Source organism: Enhydra lutris, unplaced genomic scaffold (genome assembly GCF_002288905.1).
Source record: "Enhydra lutris kenyoni isolate GAN:26980312 unplaced genomic scaffold, ASM228890v2 scaffoldscaffold71, whole genome shotgun sequence".
In the NCBI taxonomy this organism is placed as follows: domain Eukaryota; kingdom Metazoa; phylum Chordata; class Mammalia; order Carnivora; family Mustelidae; genus Enhydra; species Enhydra lutris.
In genome coordinates this window covers 3094446-3121921 of record NW_019154155.1, presented here as the reverse complement: position 1 = coordinate 3121921, position 27476 = coordinate 3094446, and the positions used below count along the sequence as shown (strand labels likewise).

At 40.2% G+C, this 27476-nt stretch overlaps 1 protein-coding gene across 1 annotated transcript in view; it reads right to left on the bottom strand.

The window, feature by feature from the left end:
• LOC111159907 (sacsin molecular chaperone) overlaps positions 1 to 20443 on the bottom strand; it is a 42319-nt gene extending 21876 nt beyond the window's left edge. Inside the window, exons 1-6 of the mRNA XM_022522586.1 lie at positions 20338 to 20443; positions 19330 to 19415; positions 12583 to 12694; positions 6508 to 6654; positions 2745 to 4227; positions 2027 to 2118 (exon numbers count right to left, since the gene is read on the bottom strand). Coding sequence (XP_022378294.1) covers positions 2027 to 2118; positions 2745 to 4227; positions 6508 to 6654; positions 12583 to 12598 — 1738 coding nt within the window. The 5' untranslated portion in view covers positions 12599 to 12694; positions 19330 to 19415; positions 20338 to 20443. The remainder of the gene's footprint in view (positions 1 to 2026; positions 2119 to 2744; positions 4228 to 6507; positions 6655 to 12582; positions 12695 to 19329; positions 19416 to 20337) is intronic.
• Between the last annotated feature and the right edge of the window lie 7033 nt (positions 20444 to 27476).

Below are 27476 nucleotides of genomic sequence, written 5' to 3'. Positions count from 1 at the left end.
AAAATAACAAATCAGAATCCACAGTAGATGAGAAAATGAAAAGACACACGAAGTAGGAAGACTCAACTTTATAAAAATGTCAAGTTATCTATGTAAATGCACAAATTTTACTCATTCCTAAAAATGTAACAACAGGTACCCCATCCACCTAAGGCCAGACAAACAAGTTGTGGCCATGCCCTGTGCCACAGGGTATCTGAAAAGTTCTGAGTAAAAGCGGTATTATTCTGCTGGACTTGTACCCTTTGCTCCTGATTTGGTTCCGAATAACTTGTATAACCGGGCTGATTTCCAAATCCATATCCACCTGAGAAACTACCACCCATTAACAAGAACATTCTCTTCAAAAGAAAGTGTGCGATGTAACACAGGGAGAAAGCAGGATCCAGTCAGACAACATGGATGGATAAGAGCAGTCAAGGACACAGACACACACCACGGTAACTAGCTGAGCTCATCTGTGCTACTAAATGCCAGGATCACCGTGTGAGCGGACGAGACCACAGAAAGCCTGAGGCAGTGTCTGGGTGTGGGCAATCTTCTGGGTTTAGACCTAGGTTTGTTCAGTTTGTAAAACTTCACTGAGCCTACATTTATGGTATGTGTACTTTTCTATATGTGCATTATATTGCAAAGTGAAGTTTTTATACAAGACTGTAATACAGATTTTGGAAAAATAAGAATTTCTAAAACTTTGGAGCACAGAACAGCAGAGTTATAGGAATCCAAGTTTAGACTCCCAAAAAGGCTACTTTGAAGATAACCATTCCGAGCTAGGTGAATCATCTCGGTAGTAGAAAAATCAACATCCACTTTCTAGCTCACAGTTACAGATCCCTATGGTTAAGAGCACTGCACACTCATCTTCCCTTAGTCTCACCTGGGCTCATTCTTAGTTCGCCTCCCCCATTCCAACTCCTTTCACTTCTATTTAAATGAATAAAGATGTATAATGATTAGCAGCTTTTCCTATACTCATTATCCTTCAAAAGAGAACAGCATATGCTATAAAAGACACACTACAAAAAATACGCTTTATAACCTTAACTGATGGGACAAATCCAGAATTTTTCAGGCCAGTATCTAACTTAGAAAGAGTTCAGACAATGGTTTTATAAGAGAAAGGATGCTCGCAAAAGTTGAAAGATTCTATTAAACTGAGACCCATGCTGGTCTTTCCCCCAGACTACTCTGTCTTTTCCTACAAAGAATTCTCAATAAAGGACACCCATCCTTTGCCAAGACCTCAAGAGTTCCCTTTCCTGACACTGCCATCAGTCTGCAGTCCCTGGAGCTGAGCCAGAACAGCCACAAAAAACTCTGGAGGACTAGGTGGTATGGGCAACAGAACAAGGCTGGCAGGTGTAAGCCCTGAGCTCCAGGCACACATGACCTTCTGACCTTTGAACCAAACCTCTTTCCCTCCTTCCTCTGTGTGATCCAACCAGTAACAGCTGTGCTCACTACTACACGGGCTACGAGATATGAGACTGAGGGTTCACATGAGAAAGGAAATGGGAAAGCATTACAAAGCTGTGTAAGGGACACCTGGGTGACTCAGTCAGTTAAGCGTCTGCCTTCAGCTCAGATCATAATCCCAGCAACCTGGGATCAAGTCCCATATTGGGCACCTTGCTCAGCGGGGAGCCTGCATCTCCCTCTGCTTGCTACTCTCCCTACTTGTGCTCTCTCATTCTTCCCCTCTCTGACAAATAAACAAAATATTTAAAAAAAAAAAAAAAAGGCTATATAAGAAATTACCACAAATGGTAATTTACGGTGACAGGAGAGGTTCTGAATGCAATACCACCCTTGGATTCTTTTATATGTCCAAATCTAGCAACTGAAATGCCTTAAAATATAACAATTACATTAGGTTGAACCATCTGAAATTGTTGACATAGGTTTAGAACAGTAACTTTTGGCAATTTCCTACTGGTTCAACTTCACAGAAAACTTATAAAAACTATTTATACTTTTAGCAATAGGCTTATTTAACAAAAAAAAACCTAAGCAACTATAATACCTCGGGTTTGGGCAGCTTCCTTTAAAGCAGCTATAAGGTGAGGCTTCAAGTTATCCAAAATGAACCTTCCTTCAAGACCTGGGAAAAGGGACCTAAAAAGTGAAAGAAACACAGCAATTGTAACCTCCTAACAATTCTAAGATAAAAGAAATTCAATTACATAATTTCAAATCAGTTAAATGTACTACTTTATATAAATTATAATGCACGTACCAAATCACACTGCAATACTTTTGATCAAATACTATCTAGGCATCCCTTTAAAACACGGTGGCGTCATGCGCCACAGCCAAGTCCAGAATAGTCTAAACATCTTAGAATGAAATTAACTTTATTTTCTGAGATGTCATACACATCCTCATTTATAAAGAGTTCCTTAATGCACTGTTCTCATTAAATTCAATTTCGTCAAAATAACTCATTACCAACTCAATCTTACTTCATTATTAGTGCTTTAGAACCCTTGTTTTCAGTGTCCTGTTATGAGATATCCAAGAGAAATGATTGCTCGATAACTTTTAGGCTGACCAACATCTGAATGCTTTCTCACTTTAGAATGTAAAAATACACCCTTTCATAGTTTAACAAAGTATTTCTGCGAAAGTCTTCCTGACTATTGCTCTACCCTGATGGCGACTAATGGATTTCACAGTAAAGGACTCTAGATGTACGTGGGGGTAGGGGGGAGGGAACAGCACGGCAGAAGTGTGAGCTCTACCTTGGATAGTCTTCTGAGGTAATAAAAATAACATCTTGATCTGATACAGATGAGGAGAAGGGCACAAAATTTCCGTTTTGTAAAGGTAGCAGCTCCAACCCCAGCAGTTCACTGTAGGCTTGGTCAGAAAGCACAAATTCCAGAAGGTGAAGCTTGTCTTGGGCATTACCCGGTTGCGCAGACTTCCTCAGCACCTGCCGCACCCACGCAGGTGTCACCTTCCTCACGGGCTTGGCGCTGGAGGCAGCGAGCTGAATGGCAGCAGCAAGATTGGCGGGTACCTTGACAATCTGCTTCCCTGAGCTCTGGAGGTAGCTGAGCACGGTTTTCGTGTATTCCAAACTTTCGTCCAGTTCTGAGAAGTAGGCCTCCTCCAACGTGACCCAGTGGTTGCTAATGGAATACATGACCGCGCTCTGGAACAGCTCGTTAAACAGAGGCTCCAACACCGGCTGCCAGTGCACCTTGACTTTGTTCACATCGGGCCAAAGCTTATAGATGATGTCAACCGACAAGGGAAAATCGGAGCTCCTTTCTGTCTCCAGACGTTTTATGGAATCTAAGATCAGAGTCGCGTATGCTTTAGGGACAACGTTCACAACCAGAAATTCATTCCACAAGGCAGCCGGGTCTCTCCACTGGTCCAGCTCTCGCCACTTGATGCTTCTGCGATTGTCAGTCAGGCCAAAAAACCCGCTGATGTGAACTGGGAGGCCCGTTCTGCTTTCCTCACCCGGTGGCAAAGGAAGAAAGCAGAAGGCTTTTCCTGAGAAATCGGCGGTGGCTCCTTTCTCTTCATCATCTCTTGATAAAGACATGGCTATTCCAATGATTGGGACAAATTTCAATTCATCAGCTAAAGAATCAAGTTTACCACTAATCCCTCGCCCACCCACACTGTTACACACCAGCCAGGAGGTTTTTTGTGCATCCTTAGTACTCTCATCTTCTAAAACTATATTTATATGATATGTTACACAGGTTATGCTATTGCTTGGAATCTTTTTACAATAGTTACTTATAGCAGTTTCCAGAATCTTTACAGAATTGGGCCGCTCGTGCTTCAGGGCCTTATTCTCACTAGCAGTTACCCTAAACACCAGTCTCTCGGTTCCATCGGCCTCTCGGATGTGTAAGGAAACATCCTGCACACTTTTCAGGAAGAGCAGCACTGTGTCTGCATCCGCCCTGAACGAGTCAAACAACTCAAGGACCTTCTGCTTATTATAGAGGTTACTACTAAGCTGGGAAGGTTGTAGGCGAAGAGGGAAACGGAAAAACGTTCCTGGAAAATTGGCATTTACAAACGTTTCCTTGGTGCTTCCAAAAATGCCAGTAAATGGTGCAAACTGGTCTGAAAGTTCACTAATTTCTTTGCTGTCATCTTTGAGATTCCAACACTGGCCTGATTCATGTGGACCAAAAAGCGTTTGATGAGGGTCTAGCATCCCAATCTGGTCACCACTAAATATGCAAGGAACATCTGTAAAGAAAATTTCGACAGTCATGATCAACTCTGAAATTTAATGCACAATTATAATTACAATGTACAATTACTATCAAAATATTGTAAGCGGAAAAGCACAAACCATAAAGTGACTCTAACACAGATTTATCTAAAAACAAACTAAATTTAGCTCAGGAATTTAATTCTCTGAACATGAAATCTAATGATTTCTCTTTTGATTCAGTAAGTACCAGGCAGAGAAACTTTAGATGATTACTGTGAAAACGTAAGAGAAATCTTCAAACACCTACTACACAATCAACATATGTGAAGGATATTTATACTCAGCCCCCACAGCCACCTGAACCCAATTATACAAAAAGTTACATCCTACACTCAAATACACATTCCCACCACAGAGTCTCTGAAAGTGGGGGAGGGAAAGGACAATGCAGGTGACTCCCCCACCGTGTTACCCAGTGAGCAAAGGCCCCAGGGTACGTCTATAAGCAGCCCCCCAGTTCACTACCACCCCGTGCCTCTCATGCTGAGCACACCTCACCACCTGGAACCCAAGCACAGTGCCCTGGGAGACACATTTTTTATATAGCACGGCTCCTGAAACCAACAGCAACTGTTTCACCTGTTTCTCAACCACAGACAATACTATTTCGACAGAGGCAGAAAAACTAGGCACAACAGATGCTCTGTACTTAGAGAAATTCTTCACCGCAGTGCCTTTCTACGGACTTCCTGAGAGTAATTTTCACATGGTCTGCCTCACCTGCTGACTTTCGCACCTAACCTTCATGCAAGATGCACCTTCATATTTACAGTCATCAACAGCAGCCTGTGCTGTCACAACCACAGCCTCCTAAACTTCCAGGTATTTTAAGTAGGAAATGAGAGGTCCACCAACCCAGCTGCTAAATCCATCAACAATGCGGTGGGATGGCACTCCCGTTTGCACTCCCTTTACAACACGTCTGCACTCCAGTTACTAAAATTATGTTAGAGATTCCGGATAGTTGTAAAGCATAATACATGACCTTTGCAAATCCTCAGATTAGAGCACAGCATTCCAGTTAATGCTGTCCCACAGAGGCATGCTCATTCGTGAACCGTAAACAAACCCACAGTGCTACGCGGATGTGGCAGTCAGCTAGACTCCCCAACTAAACAATTCATTCCTGCAGGACAGTCTCCACACTTATGCGCAGTTTTTAAACTTCCACATGTCACAGACCTGAGCGGTAACTCATCAATGGTTGAACACACCAGTGCTAACATTCATGTATAATTGTTACATAACACTGCGAGATGTGATTTAATACATGACTTACGTTCCACAATATATTATAATAATACAAATGCAATCAAAAATAGAAGCTTACAAAACTGAACTACAGTGACCCAACACCCCACTTGCCAAGGGCAGTCCCAATTCAGGCTAGAGGTTTGAGAACGATACCACCCTCTTCTCCTCTGAAGAGCGTTCCAGTGTGAACAAAAAGTTTTATGGTTTCCCTAGCTATAGCTACAGCTCTGCTGGCTAACTCAGTCTGCCCTCCTGCAAGTTCAAAATGCAAACAGAGTATGAAACTAAACCATAGCAAAAGCCAATTCCATTAAAAAAAACTTTTTAGCACAAACTGCAGTAAATCCTGAGAGCTCTGACTCTGGAAGATAGCCATCTACTCTTAGAAATGTCTACACGAAGAGTTTAAAGTACTTCCTATTGTAACCACGAACCAGAATCCTCATATTCTTTCTAGATTCAAAATGTGATTTCAAAGTAATCTTTAAAATACTCAAAGGTTTAAGAAGAGCAAAATTTTTATCAGGAAAATGTTAAGAAATCAGAATCAAAGATCTTCACTTTGTATTCAATTCTACTGAGCATTACACTTTCCTCTTCAATCTCCTAATATTTAAAAATAGGTGCAAGAAAATCTGTGAAAATCCTTTTGTCTGACTCAAAGATATTCAGTGTAAAATTTTTTAGAGTAGTAACAATTTATGCAGGTATTTTAAGAACTACAGTTCAAACCTCATGTAAAATGACTAAATATATAATATTACACTGAACCCACCAGATCACGGAATTAATTTTCAACATCACATGATGAGGCTCTGGTGTACCAACCATGGTAACTTTAGAAAACATGGATAGGTCACTGGCATACTTCTTACTGCCATCAGAGAATTTGAAAAAGATGCCTTTTAAAAGTACCACCTCCAAAGTTAACTAAATAAATTACAAAATATAGGTTAAAATAATTTTCATGACCATGACCCCAAAACCAAATACTATACCTGTTATATGATAGACAGAATTAAACCCAATTCCGAATCTTCCAACCTTCAGGGGGTCGTCCTTTTTCCTGCTCCTGGCTATTTCCTGAATGCCGTGCCAGTCCTCCGGTGTGAAAACTGCATTGTTGTACACATACAGAGCTGGCCCTGGGTGGTAAAGCACACAAGCAATATTCAGAAAGAAGTAAGGCATGGCATTCAGGCCTCTGCCAAGAGCTTCCACTACATAAAACTGCTTATTCCATGGGCGAATGGACAGGGCACCTGGGTGGCTCAGTGGGTTAAGCCTCTGCCTTCAGCTCAGGTCATGATCTCAGGGTCCTGGGATTGAGCCCGCATCGGGCTCTCTGCTCAGCAGGGAGTCTGCTTCCCCCTCTCTCTCTCTCTGCCTACTTGTGATCTCTGTCAAATAAATAAATAAACTCTTCAAAAAAAAAAAAGTGAATGGAATGACTGAATTCTGCACAGTAATTCTGATTTTCACAATAAAAGTAAAAACACAAGCTAATGGTAAAAATAACTAGCAGGGAAAAAAAATTATTGCTGGCCAAAACTCCAAAAAGGGAAAATTAAGAATGTTATGATACTTAACACATCCAAACCACAGAGCAAATGAGGAAGTTAATCAGAGTATACTATTACTTTATAAAATTTGCTCCTAAATGGTAGATTTAAATCATTTTGTAAATGGGATAACCTATAAAAGTACTAAGGAGACTTGTTATCTAAAAAAAACCTTGTTAAGGGGCACCTGGGTGGCTTACTAGTTAAGTGTCTGCCTTCGGCTCAGGTCTTGATCCCAGGTCCTGGGATCAAGCCCTGAATCCTGCTCCCTGCTGAGCGGGAAGCCTGCTTCTCCCTCTTCCACTCCCCCGCTGCTTCTCCCTCTTCCACTCCCCCTGCTTGTGTTCCCTCTCTCGCTATCTCTATCAAATAAATAAAATCTTTAAAAAAAAAAAAAAAAAAAAACCTTGTTAATACATTATTTCATAAGAAGAAAAATAATCCTTTAGTCATGTTAATAATCACCTTGTTTGTTTCTGTTTTTGTCAGCCTCTGGAATTTTTCTATATGAGGGATTATCTGTGTAACTAAAACAATCATTAATGTGACAAATTTTACAATCAACACTTCAGAATAATAGTACCCTGTCTTCAAAGTCGTTCTTTTACTTTTTTTTTTTTAAAGATTTTATTTATTTATTTGACAGACAGAGATCACAAGCAGGCAGAGAGGCAGGTGGCGGGGGGGGGGGGCGGCAGGCTCCCTGGTGAGCAGAGAGCCCAATGTGGGGCTCGATCCCAGGACTCTAGGATTGTGACCTGAGCTAAAGGCAGAGGCTTAACCCACTGAGCCACCTAGGTGCCCCCAAAGTAGTTCTTTTAAAAGGTTAGCTTTATAATTCAAAATGTTTGAATTTATAATGTGAATTTATCATTCAAAGCATTTTTGGAACACTGCTTTTTTAAACTTCAGAATCTGAAAGAATTCAAACTTTCTTTGAATATGTTCAACTACAGTTAATTCATCATACTTAAAAATAATTAACAAAGTGCAAAGATATCTTAAGTGCATAGCTTAAGAAAGTCTTACAAAGCAAACAAACCTGTAGAACCTCCATCCAAATGAACACAGAGAACGTTCCAGCACCCCCAGAAGCCTCCGTCACGGGCCTATAAATTCAAGATATGGGGAAGCTGGCCATTGCTTGTTTTACAAAAATGGCCTGATGCTGTAATAGTCTAAGAATGGGGAATAAAGTAGCCAAGACTGCCGAGGCCTTTCCGAGGAAGAGGACACAGGGGCTGAAGTGGACTCTGGATTTCAGACCCAGCTCTACCATTACCAACTCATCACTTCGGGCAAATGAAAGCCTTTAAGGCTCAGTGTCCTCGTCTGCTCGTCTGTCAAATAAGGATGAGAACAGTATCGCCTTGCAAAGGAGTGTGGAGGCTCAAATGAACAATACAAATGAGGGACCAGCACAATGCCTGCAACAGAGTAAACCCCGAAACAATCAGATACTGTGACTGCTGTAATCATTAGTAGTGTATGACATGTCAAGTATTTATGATCAACAAAATGCTAACACAGGAATCTTAATAAAATAAGTATCTTAATCGCCAACAGCTAACTCTAGCTGGTCTGAAACAGCATCTTGTGAACAGTGTCTGGTTCTGCCTACTCCAAATATCCATTAAAAATACCTGTGAAGGCACAGAAACCGGGACCACAAAACTTCACAACACTGAACACCAGGACTGAGTGAACCTCTGCCAGAATCCAGAAAGAACTTGCACAAGTAAAAGGTCTATGGAAGGGAATTAAAAGTCCAGTAGGGAGGGACACCTGGGTGGCTCAGATGGTTAAGCGGCTGCCTTCTGCTCAGGTCATGATCCCAGCGTCCTGGCATCGAGTCCCACATCGGGCTCCTTGCTCAGCAGGGAGCCTGCTTCTCCCTCTGCCACTCTGTCTGCCTGTGCTCACTCCCTTTCTCTCTCTCTGACAAATAAATAAGTAAAATCTTAATCAAAAAAAAAAAAAAAAAAAAAAAAAAAAAAAAAAAGTCCAGTAGGGAGCACACCACATAACCCTGCCAGGAGCAAAGCAGAGCTGCCAGCCTGGAGGAAGACCTCCCTTCCTTGCCACTGTCAACCCAAAATCCCCTATAGCCCAGCTGCTTCTAGAAAATACCTGCCAAGTTACAAGTATGTATGTTCTTACGAATTCACACAAAGCAGTGCTTCACAAGGAAAGGAATTTCCTCCTCACAACCTCACTGTCCAAGGTTTATTGTCTCCCATTGGACCCATCAGTGAGCTCCTAGAAGGAAGGACACAGGCGACATAAACTCCTGTTTGTGGAACTGCCCTGTGTGCCAGTCTCTGGAGTGTGCCTGACACACGTGCGCGCCAGCCTGCAGGGCACACCTGCCTGACACATGTGTACACAGCCTTCCGCAGCGTGCCTGACACACGGGCTAGCCTGTGGCTGAACCAGGCAGTGCTCAGATGAGCCCACCACAGCCAGCAGACAACTGCGTGTGGCAGCTCAATGCGTCATTCTTCACTGGCTTCTGTACTGAGCAGGCGTAATCCAGTTCTTAGTTCAGATTTTAATCATGGTATTATCTAATTACCCTCATCCTGGAATAATACTTATCCTGGAGATTTAATCTTGAATCTCATTGAATCTCCACCTCCACCTTGCAGGTCAATTTTAAAATACCCCAATCCACCCTGATTGAAAAGGTGCCTCTTCCTTCTGAGAGTGAAATAACAAAAGAATAAACTTCTTTGGAGAATTTTCTCGTACAAAAGATAGTTATCTGGGAAAGAAAGGTGAGCAGCAGGCCTGCAATCAACTTTCTCCTTTGGGAAGGTTACAGCGAGAGAGAGAACCCAGCCAAATCTCCTTGTAAACATGCCGAGGACAGATCTCTGGGCAAACACACTAACACTATATGCTAGCAGGAGTCTAGCAGATGCTTTCAGAACTTGCTTATTATAACTACACCTGGAATTTACAGATTTAGGGGAACGAGGCACAAGCTATTTAATTATCAGAGAAAAATGTGAATATGTTTTATCACTGAAATAGCTCCTTTCATGTAGGCAATGGCCTGCGTGCATCACTCACAGGCCACTTCTGCTCACTGTAGGCCCAGGTGTGTCCAGCACAGCATGAATGGACCTAACAGGAAGTGCTGGGAGTCCAAGACTTCTCCACACTTCCTTCACTGTTTCTCTTAATTAACTACATTCTTGAAATCCTTACTGGGATGAAAATGGGTGAGAGCTCCTCATTTCTATGCACCTGATTTGACAGATTGAGACCTCTGTCATCTGATTACATTAAAAAGAACAAAAACAAGGTGGACTGAAAAGTTCTCATTTGCAAAATTAACTATCAATAAGGAAAACAAAACTAATATCCAAGATGATACCAGCTAAGACAACAACAACATCTGAACATAAGAGAAGGACATTCTCAAATATGCAAGAGCATGCAGGATCCTTAACAAATACTTGTTAAATAAAGGTACCAAAGATCATTTCTCCCTATTTTTATGTGTCCAAGTTTATTTTAACCCACTGAGCCACCCAGGCGCCCCTGTGTCCAAGTTTATTTTAAATCAGCCCATCTGATAATCAAGAGTCTATCTCTAAGTATACATACAGCCAACCCTCGAGCAACACAGGTTTGAACCGCATGGATTACACATGATTTTCTTTGATAACCGCTGTAAATGTATTTTCTTTCTCTTGTGATTTTCTTAACATTTTTTTCCCTCTAGTTTATTTATTTTGGAATCATACAGTATATAATATATATAGCATACAAAATATGTGTTAATTGACTATGTTATGGATAAAATGCTTCTGGTCAATAGTAAGCTGTTAGGAGTTAAGTTTTGGGAGAGTCAGAAGTTATACAAAGATTTTTGACTGCACGGGGCTCATTCTTCCAGGGTCAACTGTACTTACAAATAAATTCAGTCAAATAATCTTGTTTCAAATACTTTTTTTAAACAAGGTGAACTCAAGGCTAGAAGCAAAAAATCCTAGACCTTAGGTAGGAGTTTGAAGCAAAACACTTCTAGGATCTCCTCACACTGTCTGTCACCTTTATGGCTCTACGGTACACACATAATAATATCAGTGTGACACCAGACATAAAATTTTCACACAGATGAACCCATTTAATCCACAAAATAACTTAGGGCAAGGATGCATAGGAGGCTCACTTGGTTAAGCATCTGCCTTCTGCTCAGGTCAAGATCTCAGGGTCCTAGAATGGAGCCCCATGTTGGGCTCCCTGCTCAGTGAGGAGTCTGCTTCTCCCTCTCCCTCTGTGCTTGCTCATGCTCTCTCTCAAATAAATAAATAAATAAATAAATAAAACCTTAAAGAAAAAAATAACTTAGAGGCAGATTTTGTCCTTATTACCATTTATAGGCAAGTGGGCTGAAATTAAGCAGGGCCAGGCTATCTGTTTCATTATGGTGAGTAAATATGAGGACTGGAGTGGTCATTGGGCAAACGGGTGCCCAGTGGAGACATGATTTGTGGTGGGCCCATGCAGAACCAGGACCTGAACAAGAGCCTCCTCTCCACACCTGCTATCTTTCAACAACAGTCACAATAAATCAGGGAGTCTGAGAACCTGATACTCCTCTCATAAACTGGATGACAGTAGAGAGATGGCCGGCCCCATCACCAAGGCAGGACAGGTCAGGGCTAGAATGGCAGCCTGCTGGTGCGTTACGTCTCACTGTCTTCAGACAAACAAGTACAACTTGCCTATCACAAATCTGACCAAAAAAATGAATATATCAGCTCTAATAAATGTTAAATATATACTGTTTAAAGAATTTAACAAATAATGTTGATTATTCTCCTAAATCGTAAAACATATTTTCAAAAATATATGACTTATACCTCTTTAAAAGTCTGTTCAGGGAAGTCTGACTCAATTGTTCTTATTTTCAATACCTTCCATTGTTTTTAGTCATACTATTATATATAATCATATACAGTTGTACATACCATCCTATTGACTTTTAAGGTGCACTAAAAGTTATGAACATTCTTTAGTACACAGCATATCAAAAAGTAGGATGGAGGTATCAGGAGTTGACTGGTTATGGTTCTCTTACTTTCCTTTCATTGTCCTTATTCCCTTGTCTCCTTTAACCCTTCTTCCCAAACCACATCAAAACACCTAAAAGTAAAAAACAATACTTCTTTCTAAATCCAGAGAACTGTTATATATGTGGAAAGGGTGTCCATTCTGTCTTGCTAATAATATAACTCACAAGTTTACTGAATAGAATAAGACACTTATGTATTTACATTGTTACTCTGAATTTTAAGATTTTTACTCTTTGTTCTCTAAAAATACTGACTTGGCAGACTCCTGCCCATCAAAAGCAGAGAAAAACATCTGGGAAAGTGGGACTGAGTATGCCAAGAAGTGCAGTACCTGCGGCAGACTGTTCATCAGAGTATTGTGAATTACTAAAATTACCTGTTAACACATAAAACAAACCTGTTCCTAATTATTGATTCTTACCCTGATATTGTGCCATTTCTTTTGACCAAAGAGTCTCCGTTCCATACTGAGTTTCATCATACAAAAATTTAACTTCTGTGGCCCCCGCATCTTCTGCATTCTGAATTAATTCCTAATCAAGAAATATACCAAAAAATAATATTTAATAATACAGTAATCTGACCATCTTTGAATTTACCTGTAACATTTAAAAAGTAATTACATTTAAGAAACAGAAACCCATTATTGACTCCATCACTTTTAAATCCGGTGGGGATGACTGCAAGTAATTGTCACGAGCACTGAGAATATGGTTGAGAGCTTGTGAATCCTTCTCCAATCATATACCTAAAATGGGATGTTTAACATGCTATCTCCTCATCCCCAATACAAATCCTGAGACTATTTAAAACTCTTATTTACAAACTACCCAAAGCTTTCATTCAAAAGAAATTATTTCATTTCTGAAAGTTGCAAGGATTGTTCTATTTCTGGCACAGGTAACTTCCTCTCAAAGTAGTTACCAAATATAGACATTTTTCACCTCTTTACCAAACTTACGCTTTCTTAGGAATAATGTATGTATGTACCTATTAATACTCTGCATGCTTTTGAGAAGTTGTGTTATGAACCTGTCTTTCCCCTGCACTGAAGCTGAAAGCTTCTTCACAGTCAGGACTGACTCATTCCTTTCTCACAAAGAAGGCAGTAGTGTTATTTGTTTGGTGGATGGGTGGTCACACCTCTGCAATGGAGAAAGGAAAGATTTATGCCATCGGTAGCCACAAAAAAGTCCTTAGTCTCAACAACCCCAATCACTTCGGCCTGCCTATCAAAAACAGGCCGGGCTCTGGTCCACTTGAAGGAAGTGCCAGACTCTGAAATAAGAGGCCAACTCTTACAGCCAACACCATAATCATCAAACTTGAACTCAACATATCTCCTGTTTATGCTGGACCTTGTGTAAAGTAAGGAAAAGTCAATAGACAACTGCCTGGAGAAGCTGACTTAAACCAAACCAAATCAAGTGGCTACATTTTAAATGCATGGGTCTTTAAAACACAATAATTTATCCTGCGTTATTCACCCTAAATGAGGGGAGGGAGTGGTGAGGACAGACAAGAAGTAAGGCGAGCTTATACTGGTCCTATGGCAATGCCAACAGCAAAAACTACAAGAGACTCCTTTTATACCTAACAACACCTACAGATTGAACGTGAAGGGGTGGAGAAGCATCTGTCCTGCTAACAGCGGCCGAAAGAAAACCACAGAAGACATACTTAAATCAGAAAAAAGAGATTTTAAGCCAAAGACTGTGACGAGAAATGAAGAAGGGCATTATATCATAATTAAGGGGTCTATGCATCAAGAAGATCAACAACTAAATATTTATGCCCTCAACCTGGGGAGCACCCAAACATATAAATCATTTAATAACAAACATAAAGGAAATCACTGATAATAATACAATAACAGTAAGGGGACTTTAACACCCCACTGACATCAATAAACAGATCATCTAAGCAGAAAATCAATACGGAAACAATGTCTTTGAATGACACACTGGACCAGTTGGACTTAACAGCTATATTCAAATCATTTCATCCTAAAGCAGCAGAACACACCTTCTCTTCAAGTGCACATGGAACATTTTCCAGAATAGATCACATACTGGGTCACAAATCAGGCCACAACCAGTAGAAAAAGATTGAGATCATACCATGCATATTTTCAGACCACAATGCTATGAAACTTGAAGTCAACCATAAGAAAAAATTTGGAAAGACCACAAATACATGGAGATTAAAGAACATCCCACTAAAGAATGAGTGAGTTAACCAGGAAATTAAAAAAGAAATTTAAAAATACACAAAAGCAAATGAAAATAAAAAGACAACAATCCAGAACCTTTGGGATACAGCAAAGGTAATCCTAAGAGGGAAGTAAATTGCAATATAGGACTACCTCAAGAAGCACGAAAAGTCTCATACAACCTAACCTTAAACCTTAAGGAGGTAGAAAAAAACTCCAAAGAAAGCCTAAAGTCAGCAGAAGAAGGGAAGTAATAAAGACTAAGGCAGAAATAAATGATATAGAAAGAAACAAACAAAAAACCAGAACAGATCAATAAAACTAAGAGCTGGTTCTTTCAAAGAATTAAAAAAAGTAATAAATCCCTACCCAAACTTAGCAAAAAGAAAAGAAAGGACCCAAATAAGTAAAACCACAAATGAAAGAGGAGAGATCAGAACCCACACCACAGAAATACAAACTATTAAAATATTACGAAAAAGTATATGCCAACAAACTCAGCAATCTAGAAGAAATAGACATATTCTTAGACACATACAAACTACCAAAACTAAACTGGAAGAAACAGAAAATTTGAACAGTCCAGCAAAGAAACTGAATCAGTAATCAAAAATCTTCCAACAAACTAAAGTCCAAGGCCAGATGGCTTCCCAGGGGAATTCTATCAGACATTCAAAGAAGAGTTAACATCTATTATTTTCTTTTTTTTTTTTTTTAAGATTTTATTCATTTATTTGACAGGAAGAGATCACTATTAGGCAGAGGGGCAGGCAGAGAGAGAGGAAGGGAAGCAGGCTCCCTGCTGAGCAGAGAGCCCGACACGGGGATCGATCCCAGGACCCGAGCCGAAGGCAGAGGCTTTAACCCACTGAGCCACCCAGGCACCCCTATTATTTTCAAACTGTTCCAAAAAACAGAAATGGAAGGAAAACTTCCAAACTCTGAGGCCAGCATTACTTTGATTAAAATCAGACAAAGACCCCATTAAAAAAAAGAATTACAGGTTAATGTCCCTGATGAACATAGATGCAAAAATTCTCAAGAAGATACTAGCTAATAAGATCCAACAGTACATTTAAAATAATTATTCATCATAATCAAGTGGGATTTCTTCCTGGACTGCAGGAGTGGTTCAATATCTGCAAATGAAACCACGTGATATACCACATTAATAAAAGAAAGGATAAGAACCATATGGTACTCTCAATTGATGCAGAAAAAGCATTTGACAAAATACAGTACCCATACTTGATAAAAACCCTCAACAAAGTAGGGATAGATGGAATATACCTCAATATCATAAAGGTCATACATGAAAGACCCACAGCTAATATCATTCTTTGGGGGGAAAACTGAGAGCTTTTCCCCTATGGTCAGGAATAAGACAGGGATGGCCCCCTCACCATTACTGTTTAATATAGTACTGGAAGTCTCAGCCTCAGCAATCAGACAACACAAAGAAATAAAAGGCATCCAAACTGGCAAGGAAGAAGTCAAGCTTTCACTATTTATAGTCAGCATGATATACTATATAGAAAACCTGAAAGACTCACCAAAAAATTGCTAGAACTAATACATGACTCAGCAAAGACACAGATTATAAAATCAATGTAAGGAAGTCGCTTGCATTTCTAGACACCAATAATGAAGCAGCAGAAAAAGAAATCAATGAATCAATTATACATATAATTGCACCAAAAACCATGATACCTAGAGTAAATCTAACCAAAGAGGGAAAAGATCCGTACTCTGAAAACTACAGAACACTTAGGAATGAAACTTATGAGAACACACAAAAGTGGGGAAAAAATTCCATGCTTATGGGTTGGAAAAACACTGTTAAAATGTCAATACCACCCAAAGCAATCTACACATTTAATGCAACCCCTAACAAAATATCACCAGCATTTTTTTTAAGGTTTGTTTATTTTAGAGAGAGTGTGTGCTCACATGAGTAGGGAGAGGGAGAGAAACACTGGCAGACTCCCCATTGAGCTCAGAGCCCAACACTGAGCTTGATCTCAGAAAACTGAGATGTGTTGAGCTGAAATCGAGAGTTGGACGCTCAACTGACAGAGCCACCCAGGCACCCCACCATCATCATTTTTCACAGAGCTACAATAAACAATTCCAAAAATTGTATGGAAACAGACAAGACCCCAAATAGCCAAAGTAATGTTGGAAAAAGAAAACCAAAGCTGGAAGCATCACAATTCCAAACTTCAAGCTGTATTACAAAGCTGGAGTCATCAGGAGAGTATGGTACTGGCACAAGAACAGACACAGTGATCAATGGAACAGAACAGAAAACACGGAAACAGACCCACAGCTATATTGCCAACTAATCTTTGACAAAACAGGAAAGAATATCCAATGGAAAAAAGACAAATCACTTCAACAAATAGTATTGGGAAAACTGGACAGCAGCATGCAGAAGAATGAAGCTGGAACACTTTCTTACACCATACCCAAAAATAAATTGAAAATGGATGAAAGACCTAAAAGTGAGACAGGAAACCATCAGAACCCTAGCAGAGGGACGCCTGGGTGGCTCAGTTGGTTAAGCAGCTGCCTTCGGCTCAGGTCATGATCCCAGTGTCCTGGGATCGAGTCCCACATCGGGCTCCTTGCTCATCAGGGAGCCTGCTTCTCCCTCTGCCTCTGCCTGCCATTCTGTCTGCCTGTGCTTGCTCTCTCTCTCCCTCTCTCTCTCTCTGACAAATAAATAAATAAAATCTTAAAAAAAAAAAAAAAAAAAAAAAAGAACCCTAGCAGAGAACATAGGCAGTAACCTCTTTGATCTTAGTGGTAGCAACTTCTTACTAGACATGTTGCCAAAGGAAAGGGAAACAAAAGCAAAAATGAACTACTGGGACTTCACCAAGATAAAAAGCTGAACAGCAAAGGAAACAATCAGCAAAACGAAAAGGCAGCCTATGGAATGGGAGAAGATATTTGCAAATGACATACGATAAAGGTTTAGTATCCAAAATCTATAAAGAACTTATCAAACTCAACACCCAAAAAACAAATAATCCACTTAAGAAATGCACAGAAGGCATGAATAGACACTTTCCCAAGAAGACATCCAGATGGCTAACAGACACAGGAAAACATGCTCCACACCACTCATCATCACGGAAATACAAATCAAAACCACAAAGATAATCACACCAGTCAGAATGGCTAAAATTAACAACAGAGGAAACAACAGATGTTGGTAAGGATGAAAAAGGGAAACCCTGTTGGTGGGAATGCAAACTGGTGCAGCCAGTCTGGAAAACAGTATGGGAGTTCCTTAAGAAAGTTAAAAATAGGGCTACCCTACTATCTAGCAATAGCACTACTAGGTATTTACCCAAAGTATCCAAAAATACAGATTTGAAGGGATACATGCACTGCAATGTTTATAGCAGCATTATTAACAATAGCCAAGCTATGGAAAGAGTCCAAGTGTCGACTGACTAATGAATGGATAAAGAAGATGTGGTATATACATACAATGGAATATTACACAGCCATCAAAAAGAATGAAATCTTGCCATTGGCAACAACATGCACGGAGCTAGAATGTTTTATGCTAAGCAAAAGAAGTCGGGCAAAGAAAAACAAATGCCGTATGACTTCACTCATATGTAGAATTTAGGAAATAAAACAGATGAATGTGTTAGAAGGGAAAAAAAGGAAACAAACCATAAAAGACCCCTCATGACAGAGAACAAACAAGGCTGATAGAGGGAAGCGGGTGGGGGGATGGGCTAAATGGGTGGTGGGTATTAAGAAGTGTGGGCACTTGTTATGATGAGCACTGGATGTTACATGTAAGGGATGAATCAGTAAATTCTACTCCCGAAGCCAATAAATAAATAAATAAATAATAAAAAAAAGTAAAAGATTAAAAAATAAAATAAAATCACTAATGATGTAGCAATCCCCCTAATCGGCACCTGAGTATGACTAAATTCAACTAAATACATCTAATCCTTACTCTCTAAAAACTTAGCACCCAAACTAGAAAATATAATGAGGGCCAAGATGTTAAAGGCAATAAACACTAAATAAACTAATGAGAAGAAAAGAAAATGCATTGACAGTTAATCTCTTCTTACAATTAATTAGGGAGTTTCCTGATTAGGCTAAACACAAAATCTAATTTTTGCTGTATCTTCTACTATTGGTTTTTTTTTTTTTTTGTGGTTGTTCAGGTTTCTGGGTTCTTTTGGTTTTCAGTGAGTATATTCAAACTAAAAGAATATACTGTAAATAGAAACAAATAACTAAAATCATTATACTATGAAATAAATTCTCCTAAAAGGCAAACCTCTCAGTCCAGGGGTCAAATGTGTTCACGGCCCCTGAATGTGGGTTTTGCATTATTTCATTCCTCTGGTCAACCAGTTGGTTTATAAACATCTGCAAGATGTTTCACATAACATTTACAAGATTACATTATATACGGACATAAAACAACAAAAAGAGTGTTCCTAGAACAACACCGTGCTTGATCACAGCACACAACAACTTAGTGGGTTCCTCTGCCTCTGAAACCTCATGTATTTACAATGGCCGCATTTTCAACCCATCCCATCCAGCATATGCACTGCAGGCACAGAGGGAAATAAATACTGCTATTCAGATCTAGACAAAATTTTTTAAAAGTTAAATGCTACGAGGATTTCCAAGTCATTTTACTCCATCTCATTTATTTTTTATTTTTTATTATTTTTTTAATTATGTTATGTTAGTCACCATACAGTACATCATTAGTTTTTGATGTAGTGCCCCATGATTCATGTTTTACATAGAACACCCAGTGCTCCACGCAGTATGTGTCCTCTGGGCCAACCCAATCCCCTACTCCTTTCCCCTCTAAAACCCTCAGTTTTGTTTCTTGGAGTCCACAGTCTCTCATTTTTATCAAAGTAAATTCACACTTGTACACAACAAACTCCCTACCTTAAGAATCTGTCCTCCTTCTGGATACCTTCTTAAAATGTCCTTGAGAAAGTCAACAAGTGGTGGTGTTGTCTGACCAAATCGACCTAAAACAGAGAACACATTTAAAAAATGATTTAGAAAGAAAAATCCCATAACTGTTACCAATGGGTTATTTGATTCCAAGACATAGTAAAATTATATAAGTTATGACTTTATACATTTTACGCCAGCACTCAGGTAGGAAAATCTACCTGACTAAATTAGATTCAGCAGAAAGCAAAACAGACTCAATTTACTGAATCTCAAGACTTAATTGAACTACAAAATTCAGGTTTTAAAAAACGTTCACAGAAGATAACACAGAATATATCACAGAAGATAATTAATTCAAAAAAATAAAAAGCAAGAGGGGTGAGGGCAAGAATTGTTGCCAGTTTCCAAAACAAATGAAATAAAAGGCATCATTTTGTGGGTACTTTGCCACCAAATAATAAGCCAGAGATAGTGATGTCTATTACGACATTGTTAATATTCTCAAATTCAAATGATGTTCTGATTATTCTGAGATTGACATAGTCAATGTCCCAGTGCTGGTCCATTCAAATAGCCTTAGGCATTTCCTAACCAAGAGATTCTTAGAACTGACTGACCCCTTTGCCTTTAGAGAGGTGGTTACAGGCAAGTATAGAGAGGATGGGGAAAGAAAAGTTAACTTCCAGATGCACAGGGAAAAAAAAAAAAAAAACTGTGTATGATTTAAAAAGAACTCTGGCTTAAAATAATGAAATCATCACTACAAATTTATCAACATCATTTCAGCAGAGTGCCCACCGGGACCAAGCCCCAGTAGGACTCTGCTCCACAAGGCCTGATACCCCATGCATTCATATAATTCACCAGCTCCATTTGCCCTTGCTTTCCTCTGACCTGGATACTCCCTCATCCCATTCCATGGAATATACTTTCATAATATAATCTTTATGCAACTAAAAATGGCATATGCTCCTGGTAAAGTCAATGTAATACCTCCCCCTTTCAAGCCTTTTGATTGAAGGTTTACAAAAAGATGACAGTTTTTGAAAGTCAGATCTCCGATCTTGATCCAGTCAGGTAACTGAAAAGAAGAAAAGAAAATGTATGAAAAGCAGCATTGTTCCTAAAACTGTACATTCAAACTATCTTGATTTTTTTTCACTTAAGAAATAATGCTTGTGAACCATTCTTATCAGGAAGTAAGTTGCTCTGAGGAAATGAATATTTCAAAAAACAGAAATTTAGTCCAGAATTTTATTTAACTTAAAGGACTTTTCTTAACCTAAAGGATTTTAACTTAAACCTAAAGGATTTTTCCTTAAATAATTATAAATAAAGATCTGCTTTAAAATAACTCAAATGTTTTATGATGAATCAGGATCATTAAAATAAACAAAATCATTCTCTTTGCATTTCCAAAGTGTACCGCTCAGAAGCCAAAGCCAGATCAACCTTCTCTCCAGCGGTTCACTCAAGTACTACTATGGAATGACCTCTTACAGGTCAATGGTCTGCAAAACATTACTCAAAAGCCCACCGGAATAATCAAACTTTGTAACTTACACTCAACAGGGTGTGAATGACATCATTTACCGTATCAAAAATTCAGTATTTCCAAAAATCTACCACCCAACCCACCCTGATATGCTTCAAGGTTCCTAAAACTCGACCTGTCAAAAGTGACCTCACTGGATTTCCTTCAAACCCTTAACCCTCATCTTTTACTTTGTATTTCAATTAACAGTGGCACCTTCTACCTGTTCACTTTAGAGGGAACCATGGGGAGAAGTTCTCTTTGCAAACCACATGTTTTACCAATTACCTCCAGTCTAGCCAATTACCCTCCAGTTTCCAGCAAGTCCATCCCCCATTTCTCTCAGAACTAACTTGTTCTTTTCCCATTTCCAATTGCTCAGACTCCTTATATTTCTGGATTTTTATAATAATCTCTACTCTGGTCTCCTTACTTTCTACGTATCATCACTCTAGTCCCCATTTCTAAAATACAAATCTGAGTACATTGTGACAGTTTCCAGCTCATAAAGCACTTTCATATACATATTCCCACTGAATCGTAAAGAAAAAACTCCCTGCACAGGACATATGGATAAGAATAGTAGTTATTTTGTGTTGTTAATCACAAAAATTTTAGAAACAACCCAATTCTATTATATATTGATACAGTGGCATATCATATAGCAAAAAAAACTGGATTAACTAAACTGCACGGAACTCTGGGTGAATATTTGTAACATAATATCGAGCAAAAAAAGCTAATTCTGGGTTACTACATACAGAATAACAAGCTTCTTATAAAGTTCATAAACAATAAAAGTAAATAGTCTATCACTCAGGTTATTTAGGTTACAGATATGTATGTACATAGGTGTACCTTATATAAACACATACATACACACCCATGATAAAACTATTAAAAAAACTACAAAAACAGGCAACGAAATAAGAAATACAAAGGGGTAAGGGAAAAAAGACAGGCACACAGGCTGGGGAGGAGAAACACAGAGGTAAATATAAACTGTCAACAGTGTTCTCACTCTCCAGTTGGATGATGTCATCTTGATTGTTCATTCTATTGTTAGTTAATCAACTAATTACTAAAAGAGAGCCAAGCATAAGCCAAGATTACTGGTCCGATTTAGTAACAGCCAAGGTACATCTGAAGGAAGAAAGGCAGGCAGGAAGGAAACTTTTAATGCAGGAAGAAGTTTGCAGGTCTTAAAGGACACTTGAAAAGGAAGAAGACACAGAGTTGAATCATATTAGTAAAAACATATGTAACCCACTATGCACGTCTGATTGTGAATGCTTTTGGTGGACTGTAATCAGTGACCTATCTACAGGGAAGTGATTCTCCCAAAAAGAAATCAAGTGGCAAAGATAAGTGACCCCAGTAGTGCTATCAGCTTTCTCCTCCTGAGCCTGCCAAGATTAAGGGAGTTTGCTTGGGCTGCTCCCCTTCCTAGACCCAAAATCACTCCAACCAAGCAAAATAACACTGGTCCTATTTATCTCCAGAGGCAATGAAATCTTAAAAGTTGCCCATTTCAGTCTTTATAAATGTATTTTAAAACACAGAGATTGTAAAATCATTTGTACATCTGGATCTGTGTTCATGCCAACCTCAATCTTCCTCAAAAACCTCAGAGAAGAGATGCTCATTTTCATTTACTATGGAACAATAACTCTTTCCAAATAACTCTTTCCAAATTACTATGCAAACAATACAATATTAATTACAAATGGATCTCCCGACACTTCTTCCTTTGTTCAGTGGTCAAGGCATAAGGAGGTTCTAAAATTCAAGGGTTGACAAAAAGGACATTTTTGATCAATTAAGAGATACTTCACACCTCTTGATTTGAGGCTCGACCACATTTGGTACAAGAGGAAAAAGGATCAGGAAGATACACAGCTATAATGAGTAGCTTCAGTCTCTTCATGAGACAGGAGGTAACGTGAAGAACTTAAAAATTCCACTTCCAGTCCAGGGAAACAAATGAGAGATAAGGAGAAAGAGGATGGCAGATGACCCAGAAAGACAAAGGGCTGTCTACTGCTTACTACATCCAGTACCAACCAAAACCAGTAAGTGACAAGGAGTCCTCCTCAACAGCTTTTGTTTCTGCCTACCCTGACATATTTAGAATTCCATTATTTCTGGGTCTGACTCAAGGCTTATAAACATCCTTGGCAAGACCTTCTGTCTTATTCTACATCTATCTCATTACACTGCACACATACACAGAAGCACACACACATGCACAGCCATTCCATACCAAACAGCCATAATCACACTTTTACAAAGTCTCCTGTATACCCTTTCCTTCCAGTTTCACCTCTACAGTCAGTCATAGTCTAGAACCTCCCCAGCTCAGGACAACACACGTTTCCTAACCAGACCCCCACCTACCCACCCACTCAGTCTGAAATATTCGATGCCCCACAGCCACATTCACCATCCATTATCAATATTGTGTACAGACACCTCCAAAAACACTTCTAATGGCAAGACTGAGCCACAAGTGAGCCTCTTGGGAGGACCACATGTAAGGGACAGGATGACAAAGCAGACCCTGAGGAGTAACCAAAGAAGGGTGTACAGAACCAGAAGAGTACACACAGGAAGGCTGAGACAGAGATGGACCCAGAAAAAGAGGGAAGAATAAGCTTTTCTCCTCAATTCTGTCCAAAGTTGTCAAGTCACTGTCTGCAGGCCACCAAACACCTTGAGGAGCTGGTGAGGAGGGCTGAGCTGTGGAGGAACATCAGAGCAGTTTAACTGGAAATCTGTGTCTAAGTGGTCAGGAGACATGGCATGGACACAGGTACACAGAAGGTCAAGATTACACTGAGGAATCAAAAATCATAGGTTATCAAGTACTTCACCAATGTTTGTACTGGGTACAAACCCAATGCTTGAAATGTCATTCTGTATGGCTCAGTGTTCCTTACATATTTGTTAACGTTTTTATCTCTTTTAAATCCTGGAAATGATCTTTTATCACATAAAAAGTGAAGAAATTTGGGGGATCAAAGAACAAATTAATTTTCAGTAAAATGCTTCCATTTAACTCCTCCTTTGAGAAAATTTAGTTTTTTCACTATAAAGGATATATACAACAATATGAAATACTGCTATCTTCCAAAGTTTTTATCTCATTCATTTGCAGTTCAGAAGTTTTAATGAGAATGTATTCCTCAAACTAACAGCTTCTATAATAAAGTTTGAAGATCCTTTCGGCCCTAAGTTTCTATGATTCAAAACTGAGGGGAAACCTCTAAGACATTAAAGGTGAAAATTATTCCAGCTAAACGTACAACACAACTAGGAAAAACGTGAGTAATGGTTAAAACCCTCTGACTATAATGCCCATCGAAAAACTATCTTAATTTCAGGAAGTGAAGATTCAGATAAAAAGGCGGGCAGGGGGCAGGGTGACACAAATGCTGAAATGGTATATCAATCAAAATTACAACTAATGATGAGAAAATACCCGTGTGATTTTGTGCATGCTATTTACAAAGCATTATTTCCAGGGTAACCATTAACTGAGCATCTGCCTTCCACGACCTAAGAATAAAATCCGTTCAGTTTCCCTCCCCTCGAGCCTACTGATAAACAGTTAGTGGATGCGCTACAACCCCGAGCACAGAGGCGGGCCCGTCGTCCTACTAAGGAGAGGGACCCGGCGGGCCGTACCTCCCTGCCGCCAAGCCACAGCCGCTGCTCCGACACCGGGAAGCCCGTCTCGGCCAAGATGCGCTCCTTGATGTCGCGCACGGTCCAGGACGCCTGAACGGCCACGGTCCTACAGCCCACGCAGCCGGGGAGGACGGTCACCCGGAGCCACCTGTGCAAAAGGCAAAAGGACCTTCAGTGGGGGCCACGTGGGGACCCTCCCGCCCGGAGTCCCAGTGGCGGGGAGCCTCGCGGCCCTGGGCTCAGCCCGGCCCGGGCAGGGTTACCTGTCCCCCATCGCGAGCGTCCTCGCCGAGCTCGGGCCCGCGTCCGCCCGAGCGCGCCGCGCCTACTCACGGCCGCCGCCGCCGCACCGAGAGGCCCGGCGCGGGCCCCGAGCGCGGGATCCTCATGGCGCAGGCGGGCGCCGCCCCGGCCGGGCTCAGCCGCAGCCCCGGGAGCGACCGCAAAAGCGGAGCTGGAAAGGCTAGAGGAAGCCGGGGCCTCAGGGGCGGGGCGAGGGCCTGCAGCGGCGGCGCGCTCCCGGCCGCCCGGGCTCCTGGAGGCGCCGTCCGCGGGCACGCGCCCGCCCTCCTGGACCGTTAGCGGCGTGCGCCTGCAAGCTCCTCCCCGCCCAAAAGGCACCGCCCCGCCCGCGCCGCGAGCGTCTGCAAACGCGCCACGGCCGGGAGGACCAGAAACACTTAATTCTGTATGCAGAACACATTTTGAAGGAAGACGTGTATTTTCCCTGGTGGAGTTCAACAGTACCGAGAAATGCAGAACTAGACATTCCTAGAGCCTACGTCTCCTTCGCCTCTAAAGACTTTTAATCTCTGGAAGCATCTCCAAGTAAGATTTATGGTGGCCTCTTAGGCACAGCGGGAAACATGGTGATTGCAGAACACAAGTGTCTTTCGCGGTTTCCCGTTTGTTTCTAAGGCACAAAAGTAGGATCAGTGGTTCAGTTTGCTAGAGGAAGGAGTGTCAATAAGACAGTAATATATGATTATGAACATGAACATTATGAACATGAACATACCCTGTGACATGTTAAAATAGATGTAGCTTATTTTGGCAACATTATCTTTTACTGTTGGTAGCCTGTGTTTTCCCATCAACCTGTAAGCTCCTTGAAATCAGAATCCAGTCTTAAATGTTGATGGAGTCACTCAAGAGTAACGTTGCCTTGTAATTTGAAAGTGTATGTAGCTGAATGAAGCTTCAGATAATATCAGTCTTTCCCTCGGGCTTATTTCTCATAGGTATAGATGAGACAAATTGGGAAAAAGACGGGGCATGGGGCAACCTCTATCAAGACAATTCAAAGGCTACGTCCTGAACAAGTAAACTTGGGTGCTTCTTGATTAAATACCCGGAGAAGAATTAAATTTTATCGTTGGTGCAAAAAATTATATTAATTACTGCTTTTCAATTATCACCTCTCCGCCTCTTCCACAAAGAAATGTTACTCAGAACTCGTTATCAGTAATAATAGAGTACCCATGCAGCTATTCCATCCCTTTCTATAACCATATTTAAAAGGGAAAGTCTGTAAATCATGCAGCTCTTTCCCTACTTGGAACAAGTAAGCACAGTCAATTAGAGAATAGCTAATTCAATATAAGGTTAGGCCAGAAAACCCGAAAGGACAAATATTTACTTTTTCAGTCAGACAAGACCATACATGCAAATGCATTAAAATATCAACAAGTAGAAAGAATGAGCTCTCACCCCTCCGCTATAGTGTCACAGCACAACTCACCCAGGACAAATTCTCCACACCTAAAATTCTTTGATAAGCCCCAGGGTCTACCCGCTCTCCTTAATGCTCTCTCCCAGGGGACAGGCAAACGTGTAGTGCAGAGATAAAGCCTTGAGAGAAAGAAATTATCTTAATGGGGAGATTTTCACAAGAAGTGAAGCAGATTTGGCTAGAAAACGTGACTGATCATAAATACCTTTGAACATCTGGAGTTTGAAGTATATTCAGGATACACTTTAAAGGGTTAGTCTGCATAGGAAATACAAATAAATCTGGAACTCAAAAGAGATGTCAATGATAAGGATATAAATTTAGAAGTCATTTGCTTAATCATTCAGATAATATTTCTTAAACCTCTCTTATTTCCTAGAAGGACACATTTCTAAATGACAATGAACAAAACAAAGTCCCCATCTCAAACTTGCATTCTAGCGAAGAAAGACAACAATAAACAAATAGACAAATAATATATAAATTCATCCTATGATGTCAGCCAACTAGGGATAAGTACCATTTCAAAGTGGGGCAAGGGAATCGGGGCAGGACAAGATAAGAGAGGAAAAGAACTAAGATGGTCCTAGAACTCCTTTCTAAGAACTGACATTTGAGAAAAGACCTGAGTGAAACAGGAAAATGAAGTTATCCAGAAAGAGGTTATATGAGAAGAAAGGGGGACAGAGCAACTGTTACAGCCCATGCGCATCTTTGACCTGGATTTAGTACCATCCCCTCCTACTTCTTGCCCCTCCTCTAACTTCATTCCTCCCCAACACATTCCCCAACCAGCAGCCAAAGCAGAGTTGAAACTGATGTCTTCCCTGCTTGCTGATGGCTTCTCAGATCCTGAAAGAGGTCCTAACACAGAATAGACATTCAATAAATATGAGGAAAGGAAGGACTGAGCTGAGGAAGGAAGGAAGGAATGAACGAACTAAAGGAAGCGGGGCCAAAAGGAAGGGCGAAAAAATGGAATGAAAAAATATCTGGAAAATAAGGAAAAGTAGATAGAAGCTCAAACATTACACATAATTCTAAAACCTCAATACAAACAACATTTCTATCATTTATTGTCATTTATATGTCATTATCATTTATATGATTACAATAACACTATGAGTACATAGTGTTTTTCAATATTTTTACCACTTTATAAATTATATTTCTAAT